The 22,966-nt window shown below is 39.4% G+C and overlaps 1 protein-coding gene across 9 annotated transcripts in view; it reads left to right on the forward strand.

Moving 5' to 3' along the window:
* PTPRM (protein tyrosine phosphatase receptor type M) overlaps positions 1-22,966 on the forward strand; it is an 832,874-nt gene that overhangs the window by 324,248 nt on the left and 485,660 nt on the right. For all 9 annotated transcript variants that reach the window (XM_073331568.1, XM_073331567.1, XM_073331560.1 and 6 more), the window contains one exon: positions 1,920-2,042. In XM_073331568.1, the coding sequence (XP_073187669.1) occupies positions 2,033-2,042 (10 nt within the window). In that variant the 5' untranslated portion in view covers positions 1,920-2,032. The remainder of the gene's footprint in view (positions 1-1,919; positions 2,043-22,966) is intronic.

A 22,966-nucleotide genomic window follows, 5' to 3' on the forward strand; every position in this document is an offset into this window, starting at 1 on the left:
TGATACACCATAAATTTTAACTGTAAACCCTAGCGTACTGCTAACTTTTTTTTTATTTGGTCATATGCATTCTTCCAGGATTTACTTTGTAAATCATCCCTTCAACCATTCCCTTGCTTTTCTCTGGATCTCTTTCTGAGGGACATTCCCTATAAAAATTCATGCATATTTTTCTCTTCAAATAGTGAAATGCAAGGTCAAGTCTGCTTTGTTCTGTGTCTGAAACTAAGCACCTAGATGAATTTTACTACATCAAGCAACATTTATGCAAACATTAGAGCATATGTCCTGCAAATGCTGCATAATAGTTTAAATCTTCTCACCACAAATGTTACAGATGTCGCTTAGTATGCTTTCAACAAATCTGTTTTATTTCTGAATTCGTTAAATTTGGTAAGAGTGACTTAAATCTGTTGTCAAGGTGAACGATTGAGTTTAGTGCTGTAAGTTCTTCAATGAGTTTTTTGGTACCCAGTGGACTATCTAATTGAGACTTGTACTCCTAAAAGTGATACAGAAAGATACAGTTTCCATTGGTGCTAATTTCCCTGGCATACCAAGAGCTAATGAATAAGACACTTCTACATGGCACAGTTTAGAACAGTGTAGGTTGACCTGTGCCTCTGAACTAGGACATACACAATATGTTAAGTGAGATTCACAATAAAAGGAAAGCAGATGGCAGTACTTGGGGGGGGGAGAGGGAAGAGATGCTTTATTGACTGTTCGTTAATGCAAAATTAATTTTATAGTTATAATTCTCACAAAATGTGTCTCATTCTCAGTTATGAGCCAGCAGTATGTAATAGGAAGGCAGTAGTGGGTTGTAGTAAGACTGTTTTGCTAATATTTTGGTTATTTTATCCATAACTCATTTATTTCCTTATAAAGTATTTTGGAAACTCTTTAGTCATGGATTTAATAATATTGTAGGAGCAATTTAGGGACTTCTTTTTAAGATTTTGTATCTATATTTTGTTTGAAGCTCCCTTTTCAGTGAAGCTTGGCAAATTTAGGTCTCTTATATCTGTACAGTCTGGTCTCAAAATTGAGGGTCAGCCCCCAAAGTTTAGTTTCATATGAACAAGTGCATCACCTGTTTTAATGTGGACTGAAGTATGCATGATTAGGGCTGTATTTTGTCCACAAAGTTTCATTTTCATGGAGTAAAATGACAGACTTCAGGAGGAAAGATAGCATTTTATAAACAAATTTTAGTAATTCTGTCCATACAGGCCATTTTAAGAATGCTTACACACCTGAGGAAAGAAACAAAGAATTTCTATTTTCTTTTGTGGTTGCTGGACCCTTACTGTGTTCATAATGATGTATTCTCCAGGAGGTTGAGGAGTGACACTACTATTAACAAAATAAAGCTCTGGCAACTATAAAAGTGAGCAGACATTCTAGGTTTTCTTTCTTCTATATGCTTGATATTTTATTTTACTCTGCTCTGCCTTTGAATGGTGTAGTCCCCCGAAACAAGGATGCTGCTCTGATGATTGGACAACTGAGGAGAAAGGGAAGGAAAACACAGAAACAGTACTATTCCTTTTTGGAGAATTTTCTCCAGAGCCACCTGTTTTCTTCTCCCTTGCTTGCTCTCAAAGATGTGATCTTCAGGTTCAGGTCTGTTGGCTCCAGTCAGTGCTGAAGGAGTTCTCTTGGACTCCTTTTTTTGTTTGTTTTTTGTACTGGACGCCAAATAGTAAGTGAAACATTGACTGAAATTCTAAATTTCATGTTTGTCCCCTCTGAGATTAGATTTCCACAGCAAAAAGATTTCCTATTTTCTGTGAAGCTATCATGACTGTGACTCAAATTCAGCTTGGTATCCAAATGATTCGGAAAGGAAATAGAACTCATCATCTGATATTTGCTTGCTCGATTTAATTTGTACCTGTGCATTTATTTTACAGGAGGTTGTTCCTTTGATGAGCCATTTAGCTCCTGTGGATATAGTCAATCTGATGATGATGATCTTAACTGGGACCAGGTGAACACACTGTTAAAGCCCTCATCTGATCCGTGGATGCCATCAGGTTTGTTTTCAGTTCAAACTCCTTTTCTTTCATTTTGGCTTGTAGCACTGTGTGACAGTGCTATTGAGAGAACATTGCTTCATCTAAATCTTATTGCAATTGTAGTACTTAGCTCTTCGAAATGATTTGGGTAACTGTGTGACAGAACATTCTGCAAACTGAAGTTGTTTTTGTTATGCTTAAAACTGTAGGCAAAAGGTTTCAAACTTTGATACCTGTAATTAGGAAAGAGAGAAGAAAACTAGAATGAAGGAATAAAAATTAATATGTTGTAGTAGTAGTGGAAAGGAATCTTGTAAAAAGGAATATTCAAAGGGGAAAAAATCTTGGAGAGAAAACAATGGTTTTAAGTATTTTTTTTAAAAAAAATTGAAAGGTAATACAAACTGTTTTGAAGAGAAACACTTTAAAAAAAAAAAAGACTAAATAAGGGGCCAGATGCAATATCTTAACACTTGCATTGCTTGCAGTACTACCTATCTCTTTCCTTCCACAAACAGGAAGTTTCCCAAATTTGGGGGTATTTGGACAGGTTTTTGCTGTCTACAATTTGATGAATGTACTTTTGAAGGTGTTCAGTTTCCAAGGATAAGAATCTAGTTAATGTAGGTAGTGTTATTGTTAGAGAAAGGAAAATGACTTGTGTGTAATATAATTTATCGTATGTCACTTGACTTGATTCTTTGTCCTCCTGCCTTCCTGTCAGAGTGGGAGATGAAAATCCTTGATGTTTTAACTTTCTGGTTATCTAGTTACATGGACATTTAATTTGGGAATAAATTGTATTGAGAGATTAGGGAGCTCTTTTCTCTCCATTCAGAAAGGAAGTGAAATGTTCTTGGAGTTCTGGACAAAGAACATGGACAATTGCTCTCTGATAGGGACATACATATGATGCTTTGAAAGGTCAAAAACCCCTTTGACAGCAGAGGAATTCTCATTTGACAAACAATAAAGACAACAGATTCAAGAGCAGAGATCCAGTCAAGTAGTATCAATTTTTCCTCTTCACTGGTGTAGACATTTTTTTTCTTTTCTTCTTGTTCAAATCATTTTCTTGACAATTTTAATTAGTTTTCAGTTAGCCTTGAACAATGAGTTATGAGAAACATTTAAAAAAATTGATTTGAAGTAGTTTGTCAGCAGTTTCTGAGCTACATATTTTAGAAAAACTAATTTCTGACGGTAATGAGTAGAACAACTTAGATTAATGGTTTGTGGGGAATTCTTGGCTTTCACAGCAAAAAGCTTTATGCAACAATATTAAAATACTAGACTAAAACAAGTACGCTCAGTTCAGTAGTCCCTTGGCAACAGCAAAATTAATGTATGTGACATGGCTAATTTTAGGCAGTATGCTTCAATGAGTGAGTTGATGTCAAAATGTAACATTTCATATTAATTAGGTGGCAGTGAGGGGAAGCATACCATTTAGTTCTTGAATTGGGTATTTGATTTATTTTACTCCACAGAGACTATTAAAGGTTAAGATAGCTCTACTTCAAATAGATAGCTGTGTTAGCTTTAAGCAGTAAACTATTTAAATAGGACCAAAAATAAGAAGTTTTATATGGCAAACAAAGAAAAAGGATTTTTAGAATGCCTAATATCTACCAAGATTCTTTTGTCAGATTTATGGTGTTTGTTGTAAGATCTTTCTGAACTGTATTAAAAATAAAAGCTGGAATAAACAACATCTAGCACAATGGAGTTCTAATCTTAATTGGGGCCTTGGTGTGCTACTGTACTGCAAACATAAATAATGAATTAATTTTTACTGAAAGAAATAGGAGCATCCACTGCCCTGTTTTATTTGGAAACTATCATCAATGTACTGTTGGTGTTAATCTGAAAATGCATAAGAGCAGACCAAGAAAGGAATGAAATTTTGTGCATTTATACACAAAATCATATGGCCTGAATATTTGTTAAGCCTCCACCATCTGCTTAAAGTGTTAAGAGTCAGGTGTATGAGGAGTCAGCTGGAATAAGCGGATAGTTCATTAACTTATTTCAGAAACGAAGTTGTTCACAGGATGAAGATCAATTAATTTAAACTGTAAATTTGACTTCACAATTACATCATTTTATTCCTGCACTTTAAAATGCTATAACAGTGGTGGCCATTCCTTCTTTCAAACCCTCCATCTCTCTCCTTACCTTTCTAAAGAACTTTTATCTTTTATAAATGATATCAGAAAAACAGATTTGATTAATAATCGTTAATTATGTTCTACTAACTGCATAGCCCGACTGAATTCCTTCCCATTGTTACTTTGAAATAATGGTACGCATACCTTAATGAAAATTATACAAAATATTAAATCCTGTTATAGCTGCAGGAAAACATACGAAGATTATAAAAAAAAATATTTTGGACCAGTGATCAATATCTGACCTTTTACTAGCAAACTGGGTTAGGAGCAGAGTTTTCGTTTTAGGTTAGTTGTCCTTTGGATGGGATTCCTGCTAATATGGTCCCTAGAGATGCCATCTCCTCCCCCCAATGCGTTTGTAATGAAATAACATTCTTTCTTCTACAGCCTTTCTTCATCCAATTACAATCTGGTCTCTGCCTGATCTCAGGCTCCATTCCCCTTCCCACACCCATTTACTCCTTTTCTCTTTCTTGCTTGTGTTCTGTTTTTGTCTCTCACATTCTAGCATTCCCTTTGTCCCCCCTCCTCCCCACCACCATGCACACCTTTAGTGATGTCCTGCCAGATTCATCATGGAGCCTCAGTGTTTGGAGCAAGCAGCTGTCTTCAGAACTCATTATCTCTGGAATTTTCTCGGAGGAGCCCCAGAGTGTATGGCATAATAATAATTCTAATACTTGGCCACTTTGTGGTGCTTTACATTATTGTCAAAGCAGAGTACAGAGATTCTTGAATTATCACATGCCCCTGACATGCATAGGAATGCACGTAATACATGAGATTTGTAAAGAGCAGCTGGCCCTGCAGTTATGAAACCTCACAATAACACTTGGTGGGTGGCCAGAAAAGTAGGAAGCAGGGGCAGAACTTGGATCAGGAAGAGAGAAGAATAGAAGAGGGGAGAGCAATGTAGGCATTAGCTGAATGGATAAAGAATGAGGGAAAGTTAGGATGTAGGCTGGAGTTGGGGGATCTATGTCAATAAGCTGACTATACTCAGACGGAGGAAGGGAAGCGAAGCAGGATCAGATTCTAGATCACAGGATTGAGAAGGAATTAGTAGGGATCTGGAGAAGAAGGTGGGATGAAAGAGAATATTCATATGGCTCAGATAAGAATCCAAAGTTGTTCAGGCTCTTCTGAATCAAATAATGTTCCCCTGGTATCAGTTTGCATGCTGCAGATGTGACTCTTGTCACTGATCGTGTTGTAGTGATAAATATATGTATAATTGTAAGTGAGAAATGGAAATATTACCAATAGTGTGCTTATGTGTTTGGCACTTCCTGTGTATAATTTTCACTGGTGTTCTTGTAATAAAACACTTAATTCAGTTGTGCGTCCTCCTTCACAGTCTGTCCTCAGTTCATTTCCAAAGTTTAGTGGAATCATTTCTTTTGTCTGCAGCAGTGGTTTGATGTTGATGAAAGAATGTAATTGAATTCACAGAGTGACTGACCCCTCTTTTTGTTGTGATTTAGGATTGCTTAAGATCAGTTGTAAATCATTCCTTTACAGGCTACCTTTTGGATACTCAAAAGGTTTTCGAAGTTTAACGACCCTCATGCTATTCATGAATGTGGTATTGGCCAAATATTGGGGGAGGAATTTTGTCTGTACCTTGTGAGATGAAAAATGTGATTTACATGGTTATATATAGTTTTGGATGTGGTTATATGCTTATTTGCATCATGTATGCATAGCACTGCTGAATGCATAACAATGCACATACAATTCACTGGTAAATTCACATAATGTTTGATGCAAATGATTATTTTAAGTAAGTGGCCTTTTGATGTACAGCTAGTTGATATTCCATAAAACAAGATAGTTATTACATTAAGTCTTTAATATTAAGGACCTTTAAGTGGTTAAAGTTAAAAATAAATATTTTTGTGTTAATTGTATTTGGGAATGTCATTATCCCTGTCTGGAAGGTGAATAAATCCAATAGAAATCAATTGATTAGCCTACTATTTTAAATCCAAATACTGTCTAACCATAAAATGGTTATGGTACTTTGCTTTGATTACAGGAACAGTGTTTTAGCATTTAATATATTTTCTCGGTAGGTTTTGTTTTCCTATTTAGCAGCAATGTTCCTGCTTCATTATACATCTCTTATGGTGAACTGTTTCTCCTACGTAATTTTAAATAGCTATGTTCTGAGGTTTGTTTAAATGTTATCCATAGAAAATGTAAATTAACATCAAAAGGTGGGATTTGTATGTGCCACATTCTCTTTGTTAAAGTTACATTTTATTTTTCATGGAATTTTTAAGATTTTACAACACAGGAAAATGAAGCATATTATTCTGTACATTAGTAGTACCCATGTAAGCTTTCCTGTATAACGTGAAACTGTGTGCCTTTCTAACATGCAGAAAGTAGTTCACTTTGCATATCTGTTCAATCTTTGGAGCCTCTGCTGAAACTGCCAATAAGGGTGCCAAGAACTGGCTGAATTTGTCATGTGATGACACACGAGTCATGAAGTATTGTTTTTGTGACCCTATCCAACACCTTCCCATTGTTTCCTCATTTATTTGAAGCTTGTCTACACTATAATTTGTAATCTGCTCAGGCCAGGACCCTCGTCTATCTGTTCTGGGACGTTTCTAGCATACTTTGGTCATTGTACAAATAATTAATCTTCTTCTTGTTCAGCCAATTGCTCAGACAAACACGTTTGTTTACATTTGCAGGAGATAATGCTACCCACTTCTTGTTTACAGTGTCACCTGAAAGTGAAAATAGGTGTTCTCATGGAACTGTTGTAGTCGGCATCACAAGATATATATGTGCCAGATGTGCTAAAGATTCATATGTCCCTTCATGCTTTAACCACCATTCCAGGGCACATGCGGCCATACTGATGATGGGTTCTTCTCGATAACAATCCAAAGCAGTGCGGACTGGCGCATGTTCTTTTTCATCATCTGAGTCAGATGGCACCAGCAGAAGGTTGATTTCTTTTTTGGTGGTTCGGATTCTGTAGTTTCTGCATCGGAATTTTGCTTTTAAGATTTCTTAAAGCATGCTCCACACCTCGTCCCTCTCAGATTTTGTTTTATTTTTATTTTATTTTATGTACAGTTTTTTTTACAGTTTTACATTTGTAAGTTCAACTTCCATGATAAAGAGATTTCACTACAGAATTTGTATTAGGTTAATTGAAAAATACTATTTCTTTTGTATTTTATAGTGCAAATATAAAGTGAGCCACTGTACACTGTGTTCTGTATTGTAATTGAAATCAATATATTTGAAAATGTAGACAATATCCAAAAATATTTAAAGAAATGGTATTCTATTATTGTTTAACAGCACGATTAATCATGTGGTTAATTGTGATTAATTTTTTTAATCGCTTGATAGCCCTAGTTTTAATGAGTCTGACTTGAGCTCCGAAAAGCTGCACTCAGCACTCGTGACTGTGACCGGTAGAGTGAAAAGAATCCTTAAAGCTGTCCACGCATTAGGAAAAATGTCCTTCAGCTCTGCATCATTGTCATAAATATAAAGGGAAGGGTAAACCCCTTTGAAATCCCTCCTGGCCAGGGGAAAGCTCCTCTCGCCTGTAAAGGGTTAAGAAGCTAAAGGTAACCTCGCTGGCACCTGACCAAAATGACCAATGAGGAGACAAGATACTTTCAAAAGCTGGTAGGAGGGAGAGAAACAAAGGGTCTGTGTGTCTGTCTTACGCTGGTTTCTGCCGGGGATAGACCAGGAATGGAGTCTTAGAACTTTTAGTAAGTAATCTAGCTAGGTACGTGTTAGATTACGATTTCTTTAAATGGCTGAGAAAAGAATTGTGCTGAATAGAATAACTATTTCTGTCTGTGTATCTTTTTTGTAACTTAAGGTTTTGCCTAGAGGGGTTCTCTGTGTTTTGAATCTAATTACCCTGTAAGGTATCTACCATCCTGATTTTACAGGGGGGGATTTCTTTATTTCTATTTACTTCTATTTTTATTAAAAGTCTTCTTGTAAGAAAACTGAATGCTTTTTCATTGTTCTCAGATCCAAGGGTTTGGGTCTGTGGTCACCTAGGCAAATTGGTGAGGCTTTTTATCCAACATTTCCCAGGAAAGTGGGGGTGCAAGTGTTGGGAGGATTGTTCATTGTTCTTAAGATCCAAGGGTCTGGGTCTGTAGTCACCTAGGCAAATTGGTGAGGCTTTTTACCAAACCTTGTCCAGGAAGTGGGGTGCAAGGTTTTGGGAAGTATTTTGGGGGGAAAGACGTTTCCAAACAGCTCTTCCCCAGTAACCAGTATTTGTTTGGTGGTGGTAGCGGCCAATCCAAGGACAAAGGGTGGAATATTTTGTACCTTGGGGAAGTTTTGACCTAAGCTGGTAAAGATAAGCTTAGGAGGTTTTTCATGCAGGTCCCCACATCTGTACCCTAGCGTTCAAAGTGGGGGAGGAACCTTGACAATCATGAATGAATTGGTGAACTTTGAGAGGGCTTCCTGTGTGACAACATGTAATGGATGTTGTCCAATTCAACATAGATGTCTTAATCATTGATGTCTGAATGTTTCCCACATGTCAAAGCCTGGTGAAGGTTAGTACAATTATTAGTCTTTTCCTGTCTGCCAGCAGCTTACTAAGAAACCTCAGGTTTTTTCGGGTGCTTCATATGTCTGAATGTTTCTTTGATGGACATTCGAGCAGGGTCAATGAGCGAACAAAAAACTCCCTCTTGAATATTTCTTCTGAGCTTCCCATCACCTTATATCTGCCCTCATAACCTGTCTTTTCTTCTGATAAATACAAGTTTCCTTGAAGACCGGCTCAATTAGTAAGTTTTCCGACATTTCTTTGGCAGCGGTGATGGCATCTTCAAATTTGTCTCTGTAGGCCACTATGAAATCAAGGCAGCTTCTCATCAAAGTAGTGGAGATTGCGATGTCCATTGACTGAGTTTGTAATACCTTTCTTACAACATTTACTTGGAACAGGATATTGTGCAAAAACCACAGTTGAGACCAGAAATTTGAAGTAAGTGATTTGGTTTGCCAGGCTTTGCACATCTTGTCCAATTCCAGCCTCAGCTTTACTCAACTGTGCCAGTTCCATCAGGGCATCAGAAATCTCAGTCACTTGGTACCTTCCAAGCCTTACACTGTCAATGCAGCTCTCTCAGCGAGTGTCACTTAGCAGCTTTATGGACAGAGTTATAACATTGTCTGAGGATCTTCTATCTGATAGTTGATGCTGAAAACAGGATGTCAAGGTTCCTTCCCCACTCTGAACGCTAGGGTACAGATGTGGGGACCTGCATGAAAAACCTCCTAAGCTTATCTTTACCAGCTTAGGTCAAAACTTCCCCAAGGTACAAAATATTCCACCCTTTGTCCTTAGATTGGCCGCTACCACCACCAAACAAATACTGGTTACTGGGGAAGAGCTGTTTGGACACGTCTTTCCCCCCAAAATACTTCCCAAAACCTTGCACCCCACTTCCTGGACAAGGTTTGGTAAAAAGCCTCACCAATTTGCCTAGGTGACCACAGACCCAAACCCTTGGATCTGAGAACAATGAAAAAGCATTCAGTTTTCTTACAAGAAGACTTTTAATAAAAATAGAAGTAAATAGAAATAAAGAAATCCCCCCTGTAAAATCAGGATGGTAGATACCTTACAGGGTAATTAGATTCAAAACATAGAGAATCCCTCTAGGCAAAACCTTAAGTTACAAAAAAGATACACAACAGAAATAGTTATTCTATTCAGCACAATTCTTTTCTCAGCCATTTAAAGAAATCGTAATCTAACACGTACCTAGCTAGATTACTTACTAAAAGTTCTAAGACTCCATTCCTGGTCTATCCCCGGCAGAAACCAGCGTAAGACAGACACACAGACCCTTTGTTTCTCTCCCTCCTCCCAGCTTTTGAAAGTATCTTGTCTCCTCATTGGTCATTTTGGTCAGGTGCCAGCGAGGTTACCTTTAGCTTCTTAACCCTTTACAGGCGAGAGGAGCTTTCCCCTGGCCAGGAGGGATTTCAAAGCGGTTTACCCTTCCCTTTATATTTATGACACAGGACATACATCCTCTGCAGTAATTGGAAGAAAAATACTGAATCTAAAGAAGATGACGCTGCATCTGACACAACCAGGTTGAGGGAATGACAGTGACAAGTCCTGAAGAAAGCTCTTGGATCAAACTCAAGGGTCCTTGTCTGGACGCCACTGTTTCTTCCCTTCATGTTCACGCCATCGTCATAGCTTTGGCTGCAGCAGTACTGAAGCTTCATTTTACTCTCATTCAAAACATTCAGAACAGTTCTGTTAGGCATTTTCCAGTACTGGAAACAGATAGTGTTCCTTTACTTGGATACAGCCATCCTTGTTGTCAACAAATCTTATTTACTGGAAACGTCAAATTGTTGATTTTGCCCAGTTTGTTCAAAATTGTGCAGTTAATATCGGCAGAGTTTAGGGTCACTGGTCATAAAGCAGGATCTGATGTACTGATTTGTAGTGTGCAGTTTTTCTCACTGCTGTTAGTGTCATCATGTGAGGCTGATGCTTTATCATTTCTCTCCTTTTCACGTAAACCAGACTGTTCTTTGTCATTACTCTCTCTTTCATGTGAACCGCATTTTTCTTTATCATCCCTCTCCTTTATGCTGCCAGGAAAACTGGACTATTCTCCATCACTTTCCTCGCTTTTCCATTCCTTATCTGCAGGTAAATCTCTAATACCTTAGTAATAGGACTTCCATCGTTTACGCTTTGCTAGTTAATTTCTTCTGCACTGGGATGATCGCTACTGCCTAAAGCACAGTCTGTTTCTGATCTTTTACCATCAAATTTGCCCCTTGCTGCAAACTAGATTGCAACTGAGTTTTTTGCTTCTAATACTGAGCTCCTCAAGGCTTCTTCACGGGCATCTTTTTTTTCCACTGAGGAAAACAGACATTATTAGGAAGAGCAAAAGTCTTTGTTCCGCAGTCTTAGAAAGTCATCAGACATTACGCGTTAAGCATGGCAAAAGATTATAAAAGAAATACTGTTACTAGCTGTGTAAAGATGCCAGAGATATCTATTGAATCCCTATCATTAAATATGTCCTTTTATTAGTCACTACTTACAGTCTTCAAGTTGTAAAACGCAAGTACATTTTCCACAATTACACAATAAAACAAGGTTCACAATATCACAGCTGAGCTCTCACTTCACTTCAGTTCTTTCTTGTATCTCACTGACTGACTGGCGATGCTCCACCCCACCCCGCAAAGGCATGGCTGACAACCATCTAGGAGGTTTGAGGAAAATATAGTTCTCAAAAAGTTTGGGAAGTTCCACAAGATTCTAAAAAGGTCCATAACATTCTAGGAGGTTAGTGAAAAATGAATCCACATACAGAATACCTGAAACATGTTTCAAACATTCTATTTTCCCTTTTGTCTCTAACAACAAAAACAGTACCCCGAGCCTGGCACCCCCACCAAGTCTGGTACCCCTGGTTGGCTGGGTCATCTGTCCCTAAATCCAGCTCTGGAGCTCACGGAGCAGGAGTCACAGAACCTTGCATATTCAGGAGGGAGGAGAAATATCACTGTATTACCTGTTTACTAATTATTCTAGTGGGGAGAGGGGGGATCTTAATTCGTTGTAAGGCTTGTCTTTCTTTTTGCCACATTGGTTAGTCCCATTAGATTTCTTCTCATGGTTCCTTCCATTTAGAAATGAAGAAGGAATGGGCCAAAACCCTTCCAAACTAGATATGGCTGAAACTTGGGATTTTTGGTTTCCAGGAAATTTTGACATTTTGAAATTTCCCATGAACTGGAGATTCCATGAATTTTTCACTTTGTAAACACTGACACTTTTTTTTTCTAAAACTAAATATGCTCTAAGCCACCTTGGTATTTGTTGACTGAAATTGACATGATTCTTGTCAAGAATCATGTCAGTTTTAATCGGCAGCTGTCAGGGCTTCCAGAGTCTGTGGCTCCGAGGCAGCTACACTGTGGGGACTGTGCTGGGGTTCCCCGTGCTTCTGGGCTCCCAGGGCTTCCTAGCTACCCACTCTGTGGAGTTAGAAAGCCTGGTATGGGGGGGCTGCCCCAGAGCATGGGATACCCATAGCTTACCATGATTCCATCAGAAACATACCTGGTTTCATATCTGTGATTTGATGAAAGTTCACTGAACCGGAGAGGTTTCTGCAAAAATTCCTCACCAGTTCGATTCCTAACATCTACAAGTTTACTAAAAGAAGTGTGTAACATGACCCTGTACATTTCCACAGCTCAATCAGTTAAGACAGTTGTTCTAGATAAAGGGCATATAGTCAGTCCTAGTCATAGTCAAAATCCAGGTGAACAGAAGATGGACTCAGGCACTTTCCTTTACAAGCAATCAGTATGATTCTCCAGGGAGCCATTTCTTTGGCATATTATTTTAAGGCTTAGTGCAGAAATTAAAGAGGGAATTCTTGCCACAGTCAGATTTGTGGCTGATTAAAAAGATTTTGTTCATCCCTCTTTATAGCATTTAATGTGTTGATGGTTGACAGTATTTTGTTGGCATTTGGAGCTGTGGCTTTAGGAAAAGCAGCCAGAAAGTCCTGTGAGTTGAGGCAGAGGTCATTGGATGCTGCACCATAGATAGGCTAGGTAGAATTCCATTTTTATTTTTGTGTAATTTTGATGGATGGATAATATCAGTGTTTTTATTTTTAAACTTTTTTTTTCTATTTTCATCTATTTCAGTTTTCACAGTTTTAGGAAATTATGGGTGGTGTCGTACAATGGGAGAGGGGCAAACAATTTTTTAAAGACAGATGTTGATATTCAAAAAGGTAAAGCTTTATAAATTTTAAAATGATTTTTCAAACATCTTATGTCAAAATATACAAAATAAATATTCTTAAATCAAACTCTAATTTCACAAGCAACATTTTTCTTTCTTTGCATATCTGTAAATTTCTATTATCGATGGAAATACTTTTTAGTTGCTTTGTGTGTGTGGTGAAATTGACATTTATCAGCACTTACTGATAAAAATCTAATCCTTCCAAGTCTAATCACAAAGCTATTTAATAAATTTGCCATTCACAGAGTGCTTCTTATTTTGGGTTGAATTTGATATTGCTTATCAGTAGGTTTCTATGTTCCCATTATTTAATTAACATGATTCTTTTTATTTGGTGTACAGTACCCTATATGATACTTTATACTCAGTAAAAATGCACAAAACACTATCTGTAAAGGGGAAAAATGTTAATTTAAAACATTTTCTTCACTTACTATTTGTGCATAAACAATATTTTTCAATTCCAAGTAATTGGCTCAGCCAAAATCACCACATTTAGGAGACTATATATATTAACTTTATAATATAATTATCTCACAATATCCTCTCTAAGCCTAGACTTCAAACTTTAGCTCAGCTCCCAAAGGCTTGATCATTAACATGGAAGTGTATCACGTTGAGTGTGTTCATGGTCTAGCTTAATGTTCACACAGAAGGGACCAATTTTGTATTAAATTTAAGTTACCTTGCATCTGAAACCAAGACATTTTCCAAAGTGACAAACTCTGAATTCCACTCTCCATGTTTGCAGAACTTCTCCAGTTGTGGAAGAAGCAATTAAAATGCTTTCCTGAATTCCATATGCTGAATTAAAGAGCTTAAAACTTTTGTGCTGTGTGTTAAATCAATGTAGTTATTTTCCCTGCAAACTGAAATAATGCAGTCTTCATCTAAAAGTCACAACATTTCTAATCAGCTGCATTTCAGTAGCACAATGGCAAGAAAATATCGTTTGGACCTCATGAAAAATGTAATGATGTACACAGCCATTTAATTACAGAAAAGCAGGTGCAGGTAATTATCCTAGTCATAATGTTGCGATAGTTAATAACGTTAAATATCTAATAATTCCACACATGCAATTCATATCCATAGTTCTGCTTCATGCATATTATGATACATGGCATGCATTTTTAAAAATGTGAGCAAATATGTATCTATATTAGAACACTGAAATTGCAGGTGTTCATTATAAGGATCAGGTCAATATATTATATTTCATTGCTGTGTGTGTATATATATGTTTGCATTTTTAACTATTAGAATTTTGAACCTATTTCAAAATCTCTGTATTTTGTTTTTGTTTCCCCCCCTTGATTTTGAGGGAAGGGACATCTTTATCTGTCAGACTCACCAGAGTCCTTTATTTTCACCCAATCCTATATTTCATACCTCTCTTACACTCCACAATCAACCATCATAACTATCAGATTTCCAGGGGAAGATGATTGGACGTGTTCTCCTTCAAAGCTCTTTAGTGCAACACTAATTGGCTAGTTTAATTGCTGTTGAGCTACATGAGGCACTCAGTTCTCCACAGCACTCCGAGTCCTTCAGGCCAGAAGAGAGAAAATAACACACAGAAATGAACTGGGGTCTCTGGCATTGAAGTGCAGATCTCTGTCACTGGGACGTGGTCAGCCTTTATCTGTTGTAACTGAAGCATGCACTGTTTCTGCAGACAGCTAAGGGCACAAATAAGCACTCATTAATTGAGCCATTGTGACGGAGTACACTCACCCTGCACTGGATGGGGGAGGGTTAACTCCTCACAATGGGCTGAGGAAGCCACGCACCCACATCCCTACTGGGCATGCTCGAGGCATAGCACCAGTATAAGATGGAGCAGCCCAGCTCAGTCAGGGCTGGCTATCTTAGAGGAAGAATGTATGCTGCAGGCTCCAGCCCGGGAGCTGCCAATGACCTGGACTGCAGGAGCCAGAGACACGGAGACTCAAGCAGGTGCCCAGATACCGCCCAATGAGCCTTCCTGTGGACACTTCAGCAAGAATAAGGGTAATGGCTGCCCCTGTGAGTCATCAAAGCATGTAAGGACATGAGATGCTCATGTGACCCTGCACTTCATTTTTAAGCCAGTAACTTTCCATGCACCTGCGCTGTGAGCTTTGTTTGAGCCGGTAAACTTCCAGGCACATAGCAAAGGGTATAAAAGATCCCAGAGACCATTCCATTTTGCCTCTTTCCTGCCCATGTTCTCTGGACCATGGACTTCCAATTAAAAGAATCTTTTTGAACTTTGGACTGAGGACCTTCCAATCTTTTGGAAGTTGCCAGAGAGACTTTACAAGCTAGCAGTCTAGTCCATCACTGATGGCTACAAATTTATAGAAACTTACGTATATGAACTTATATGAAACTTGAACTTATGTATATGATCTATTAACTGTTATTAATTCTCTTCTTCCTTTCTATTATTAATAAATCTTTAGTTTTAGTCACTAACGGATTGGCATTAGCATGATTATGGGTAAGATCTGAGTTGTATATTGACTTGACTGTGGGTTTGATCTCTTGGGATTAGAGGACCCTATATGAGATTAAATTGGTTTTCAGTAACCACTCATCATAGAGTCCAGTGTCCAGGTGGTGAGACAAGGGCTGGATGCATTAGGAGACTGCACCTTTGATTTCCTGTTAACTAGTATGGTGAGACAGAAGTTTACTTTTGTTACTGGCTTGGTATAATTTAACAATAGAATAACCACCAGTTTGGGGTGAGTCTGCCCTATTTCTCAGCAGTTTGTCCTGAGTCTGGTATTCTCAGCTGTGACCCACTGAGGCACAGAGACAGGAATGGGAGGTTGTTTTGAGGGATTACTTTTTGTGGAAGAACATCAGCAGAGGCATTTTACTTATTTGAGTTGCACCACATGCATCCGACAAAGTGGGTTTTCACCCACGAAAGCTTATGCTCCAATATGTCTGTTAGTCTATAAGGTGCCACAGGACTCTTTGCTGCGTTTACAGATCCAGACTAACACGGCTACCCCTCAGATACTTACCACATAAATAGTATTACTGGGAGCATAAAAAGTGGTGTTTCTCTTTTTTGTCTATTTAATACAGCAGAGGCAATAACTGTATAATTTAGTAAGAAATTTGTTATTTACCTAGTACTATTTACATAGAAGAAGAAAAAAAATATTCTGTTTTACAAGGAAGTATTACAATGCGTATTGAATTTAAAATATCCATACCGAAAAAGTCAGTATGTCTACTGCCAAGCTTATTTTTAAATTTAATGTACAGTGTTGGAATGACTGATCTTTAGGCCCTGTGTAAGGCTGTGGAGAAGCTGTTAGAAAATATCTTGCATGAGTTGTATGATGTTTAGTAAAATGAATGATTGGGATTATCATGCAAATAAAATTCATCTATTATGTTACATTCATATGAAGCACAGGACCTGAATGGCTTCTTAAAAACATGTACAGCACCATAAGTCCCAATGTTTTGGTATGTTAAGCTATAGGTTTCATTATGTGTGCACAACCCACCTCTAATTATTTACAGGAAGTGACTCTGAGTCACTTCCGGCTTTTCCAATAGAGGTGTCTCACCTCACACTAGCACATCCGTACTAACACAGCAGCAAGTAGGGTTGCCAGGCATCTGGTTGAAAAGGGACCCTGGTGGCTCTGGTCAGCACTGCTGAGCGGACTGTTAAAAGTCTGGTCGGGGCGCAGGGCTAAGGCACGCTCCCTGCCTGCCCTAGCTCCATGTGACTCCTGGAAGCGACCGCCAGGTGCTTGTGGCCATTAGGCACATGAGTGGCCAGGGAGGCTCTGCACGCTGCCCCTACTACTAGTGCTGGCTCCGCAGCTCCCATTGGCCAGGAAACGCAACAAATTGGAGCTGTGGGGGCAGCGCCTGTGGGCGCAATGGCAGTGCACGGAGCCCCTTTGGCTGCCTATGCACCTACGTGCTGCACTGCAGGGACCTGGCAGCCGCTTCCTGGGAGCTGCGGTAAGCACCACTGGGACCCTGCACCTCGAAACCCCTCCCGCACCCCAATCCCCTGCCCCAACTTCAAGTCCCCTTCTGCACCCAAACTCCCTCCCGGAGCCTGCTCCCTGCACTCCCCCAACACCCTGTCTCAGCCCTGAGCCCCCCTTCTGGACCCCAAACCCTCATCCCTGAGCCCATACTCCTAGCCAGAACCCTGCCCCTTCCCCCACACCCCTGTCCCAGCCAAGAGCCCTCTCCTGCACCCCAAACTCCTCGTCCAGAGCCCTCACCCCCGTTCCCCCAACCCCCTGCTCCATCCCAGAGCCTTCTCCCCAGCCCCACTCCAGAGCTCCCATCCCCAGCCGGAGCCCTCACCTCCCTCCCTCCAAACCCCCTGCCGAATCCTGGTGAAAGTGAGGGTGGGGGAGAGGGAGTGACTGAGGGAGGAGGGAATGGAGTGAGTGGGGGCAGAGCCTTGGGGAAGGGGCAGGGCAGGGAAGTTCAGTTTTGTGCGATTAGAAAGTTGGTAACCATAGCAGCAACCAGATCAGGAAAGATCTTTTCCGACATGGATTACTTTTTGAATGTTGTTGCCATGAACAACACATTGAAAGTTTATTCAATCATGTGCGTTTAAAGTTAGGATCCAGCTGCAGATGAAATACTTCGTAGTTAACCTTTTGGTTAATTTACCTTCTAAGTTCCAAGAAGAAAGTGGCCAAGAGTTTGTCATCTTTGCTGAAATACAGATAGGCTTTCATGAAGGCTTATTCTCCATCTGTTCTTTATTGAAACTGCAGAGCCACTCCTGGCACTAGAGCACTGCCATTTATTTGGGTTTTAAAACTTATAAATGGGACCAACACTGTTTCTTAAGGGAGCACAATATCTGTCAGGCAAGTGCATGGAAAGTACTGTGGTATAATCTAATTTTATTTTTCTTAAGAAGTCAAAGTGATTGAAATTATGTAACTAGAGGCAACTACTTTCTTTAGACCGTAGTGTGTCCTCCTTTAATGACTCCTTTAATCATGAAGGTACACATCATCGTCATTAAACCAGTGTCTTTTGAGAGCCAACTATTCTTGAGTGTTACAGTAAGGGTGATTATAGTGAAATCTAATGCAATTAAGAAGCCTAAACAGCATAGTCCTGTATTAGAGAGAAGTTTTCGATAAGAGATCCTAAAAATAAGAGCAGAGTTTAATTTTAAAAGGGCTATTCATTTTTATCATCTTCAGGAGTTTCTCTTCTCTGTTCACAGTTTACACACTTTCATGCTTCCTGAGAAGAGATATTTTGGCAAATGTTTCATGCTGTTCTCCATTGTCCATTTAAAAACCTGCCTGCTCTTGTGTGGTCAGGGCACCTTCGCAGTCTGGCTCTTGATTCTGCTGATTATGCTACCCCCAGACTTCAGTCTTTGCGTAAACTGTTATGTCTATTATTAGATACCATTTTTCTCTGCCTACTTTGCAGATTAAAGTTTCTTATCTAAAGTTTTGTGTTGATTTTCTGCATTTTAACATATCAATGAAATGGAGTCTAGGTAGCATGGACTGTCAAATTCCCTGAAGCATTCTGGGAAATCCCTGTTGGCTTTAGGTGGTTGCCTAAGCTTTGTTCTTGCCATTAAAATTCATCCCGTTGTTTCCCCTTATTTAAAGAAAATTTGATGGAACAGTCGATAAGACTAAAAAACCGCATGCATTGGTATTTATGGCTGTATGAATTCCAGCTCTGGAAAACTCGACTAATAATTGGTTGTAACTACACTGATTATTTTGAATATATCTGGCCATAGGATATTCTGAGCCAGATATTTGGCCTTACCCTGAAATGAACATGTGAAGCAGTTCAGCCATTTAAAGAGCCCTTACAGTTTCACTTTGCTTACAAATGTATTATTTACATTCGAGACAAACAGTGATGGTTTGTTTTTTGAAGGACATACTTCAGTACTCAGCACAAAGCTTCACAAGATGTGCTTGCTTCTGTGCCAAGGTCAAATTTGTGAACGGTATGGTTTTTAGTAACGGATACACTCTTTTTGCAATTTGTATTTAATTAAGTGGAAATAACAGTGGATAAGACTGAATTTTGTCCCAGGTCTGATATTGATTCTTTGTCTACAATGCTAAAGCTTATCTATGGCATTTTAATTGTACCATAATAATTAAAAGTATAATTACCGTTTTTCTTCAATGCATTCTTTGTGTGGTATCACAAAAGCATTTGCTACAGTTAGATATTCTCAGTCTTCTAAAAGAGCCAAATCTCGTTTTTGCGAGCAGAATTGCTAAATGAAAGTGAGTCTTTACAAACCCTTCCCCCTCCACTCCCTCGCAAAGGTAGGTAAAGCACTGTGTTGGTATGAAGTATTGTGGTACCATATTTTTTTCAAAAAAGTTAACTCTTCACAGGAACTAAAGAGTACCATAATATCCATGGAAATATGGAGACTTATACTTGAACTCTGTATGTTAATATTTCACTGAATTTTCATAGTACATTATAAAAAATTTAGGGCCCAAACCTGAATTGGGCTTACCGTCACAAACTGCTGTTGACTTCACAGGTCTTGATTATTGCAGAATCAGGCCATTAATTAATAATGCCAGAAACCTCAAGTACTATTGTATTTCCTTTTGTGTGTGTTGCTTCTACTATGTAAGAATGTACTTTTGTTTAATAGACCATGGCAAGGTGATACTTCTCCAGTAGACCCAAAAGCTAGAAAATAGACTGTTGTTCTGGGGTCGTGCTGGTTGTATTTACAAATCTGAACTGGACTTCAGACATGTAAATCTAACTTCCTGGTAGTAAATTACTTTTATAAAGAATCTTGAAATGTTGCTTTTTTGGGACTCACACAGGAGTATACTTCTCTTTTCATCTCAGTGACTTTGGGAAAAGGGAACTATTTTTGTTGTAGGTAGTTCTGAAAAGAACTACCCTACATATGTCATTATTCAGCATGCATGTCTTTTAAATGTGTCTTCTCTCTGCCTGTCTGGACAAGAGTATGTATTTGTTTGTTTTGACATCTTTCACATACCAATGTTGACACATGGGCAGAAATCCACATACTAACATTAGGACGCAGGGCAGAAACCAGTCTCTTCCCTCCCTCTCTGTCATTTGTTCTACAGAGTTGAGATTAACTATTCTGTCCTTACTGCTAATGGTCCTTCTTAAGGTTTCTCTAGTGCAGTCGTTCTCAAACTTGTTCCGCTGCTTGTTCAGGGAAAGCCTCTGGCGGGCGGAGGGACGTACTGGCCACCACTTCCAGCAGCTCCCATTGGCCTGGAGCAGCGAACCACGGCCACTGGGAGCTGCGATCAGCTGAACCTGTGGACGAGGCGGGTAAACAAAGTGGCCCAGCCCGGCAGGGGGTTTTCCCCATACAAGCGGCGGAACAAGTTTGGGAACCACTGCTCTACTGCAATAGTCCCCAAACTATGGAGTGCGCCCCTTTAAGAGGCACAGGGGAGCGAATGTCGGGCCCCTGGGCCAGCCCCCCGGGGCGGTGGAGAGGGAGCGCCTCCCAGCCCCAGCTGCACTCAGCCCTGTGCTCTCTCCACCTCTAGCAGCAGGTCTTCCCCCATCCCCAGTTCTGCCTCCAGCTCTGCCTTCATCCCAACCTCCTCTGCTGCGGAAGCTTTGGCTGTCCAGTAATGGAGGGGGGTGCAGACAGATTCCATTACTGGTAAGGGGGACAAGTCAGGTAAAGTTGGGGCATCACTGCTCTAGTGTGTCCTCATTTCTTCACAACCATTGGTTTCCATTTGATAGCTTCATGTGGGAGTCTACATGTTGACATCCAGAGTACTTGCCCCAGATATGTCCAGCACTTCCTTCTGATTCTGAGGGAAATGCGCTGGCTGATGATTTCTTTGATCTCTTCTTTGGTAATGAAGTATTTCTAACCACTGCCCAGAATTATTCATAGCCACTGATTATTGAAGGTGTCTAGTTTTCTGTCTGTTTTGGTAGATCTCGAGCTCTCACATCTCTATGTTAGCACTGAGATTACCTTTGAACTGAATATCTTTGGTTACCAAATGTTGTGGATGCCTTTCCTATCGTTGGTGTCACTTCCTTCTTGAGGTCTCTGTTGGCTAATATGGTGCTGCCCAGAAGGATGAATTGTTTTGTTTTACTTGATGTTTTTGCTGTCTAATATGATTTTACTGCTTGATGTCTGGGTTTCAAGAATATTTGTTTTAGTAGAACTAATTTTGAGCCCCACTTGGGCCAGCATTTTTGCCAAGTTGTCCATCTGTTTTTGTAGCTTTTCAGGGGTGTCACTCGCTAGCGCAATATTACTGAAGTCTAGTCTTCTATGTCTTGCCATCTACCTATGCTATATCAGTGTTTGTGTTTATAATACTACTTTATTATCCAGTCCTTTATTAGCCCTGTTTCACACCATAGTCCATGCTGAACCACTCTGTTTTCTAGTTGTTCACCCTTACAGAGCACTTCATATCCATGTACGTGACCTTGATGACAACTTTATCTGGGATTCCTTAGGACTGAAGAATATTCCATAGTGTCTGTCTGTTCAGATTGTCAAATGCCTTTTGACAATCAACTAAATTGATGAAGAGGGGAGCTTGCCATTCTATACAGTCTACTGTGGTGTTTCTTAGTGTGAATATCTGATGTATACAGAATTTCTTGGTCCTGAATCCAGCCTGTTCTTCTCTAAGCTTTGCATCCATTGCCTCTTTTATCCTGTATAGCATCACACTGCAGAAGGCTTTCCCTACAACAGAAAGTAATGTAACTCCTGTCCAGTTCTTACAGTTAATAAGATCGCCCCTTTTGGATATTCTGACAATGATTTCATGTTTCCACTGATCAGGAGGGGTCTCCCAAATTTCATTGACCAGCTCTGTCAATTTCATTACAGTGGTGATATCAAGTACTCTTAGCATTTCTGTTGTAATTTGATCATATGTTGCTGCTTCATTTTTTTTTTTGAGCTTTTCGACTGCAGCCTGTCTTCTGACATCTCTATTTAATGTATGTTAATGTCAAGTTGATCAGGGTCACGTGTTTAATCAAAAAGCTAAAGTGGGCCTGGGTCTATTGAAAACTTCTTTGACACGCTCTGCCCATCTGTTTTTGTGTGGTACCTCAGTTGTAAGCATTATTCCATCTTTACATTTTATTGACCCATGTCCTGTTCTGGAATTTCCACACACACAGGGTTTTAGTTGTGGTTTCCTATCATAGCAGCAGCTTCAGCTACTAGCTCTTCAACTTATTTTCATTTATCTTCCCTTGTTTTTCTTTTCACTGCTTTGTTTTTTTCTTATACTCCTCCTTTGTGTCTGCCAGTAGCTCATTGGGCTTAGAATTCAGAAGTTTTCCTTTCAGTTCTTTTATTTTCCTCTAGAGATGCCATGTCTCGTGGCTTGTCCAATTCTTACTCTGTCTATGCTGATATCCGACTGTGACAGCTTGAATTGCATTGTCTTTGAACACTGCCCATTTTTCTTCAGGTGCCGTCTCTCTCACTTTCCTCTGTCCCTGGCAGTGGCTTAAATCTGTTTCATAGTTCAAGTTGGAATTTCTCACAGTACTCTTTTTTTTGTTTTCAGTTCTGTACTGTTGGTTTTCTTTACTTCTTTCTGTTTAAAAATTGTTCTTTCTCAATTTTAATTTCAGTTTAGCAATGCAAAGATTGTGGTCACTGCTACCATCTGCTGCTCGATACAACTTTACAATTTGAATAGATTATCTGAATCTCAGGCTAATGTAGCTGTGGTCAGTTTGATTTTTCATTTTGCCAGTTGATGAATTCTGTATGAGGGAACAAAAGTTACTTGCAAGAATTAGGTTGGACACCAAGCAAAATGCAGTGATGTCTCACCATTTTGGTTGATGCTTCCCCTTTGCTTTTTTCCATTCCTTGGTTGCTACATCCTAATTTAGCATTAAAGTTGCCTATC

This window comes from Lepidochelys kempii, chromosome 2 (assembly GCF_965140265.1).
Source record: "Lepidochelys kempii isolate rLepKem1 chromosome 2, rLepKem1.hap2, whole genome shotgun sequence".
Classification (NCBI taxonomy): Eukaryota; Metazoa; Chordata; order Testudines; family Cheloniidae; genus Lepidochelys; species Lepidochelys kempii.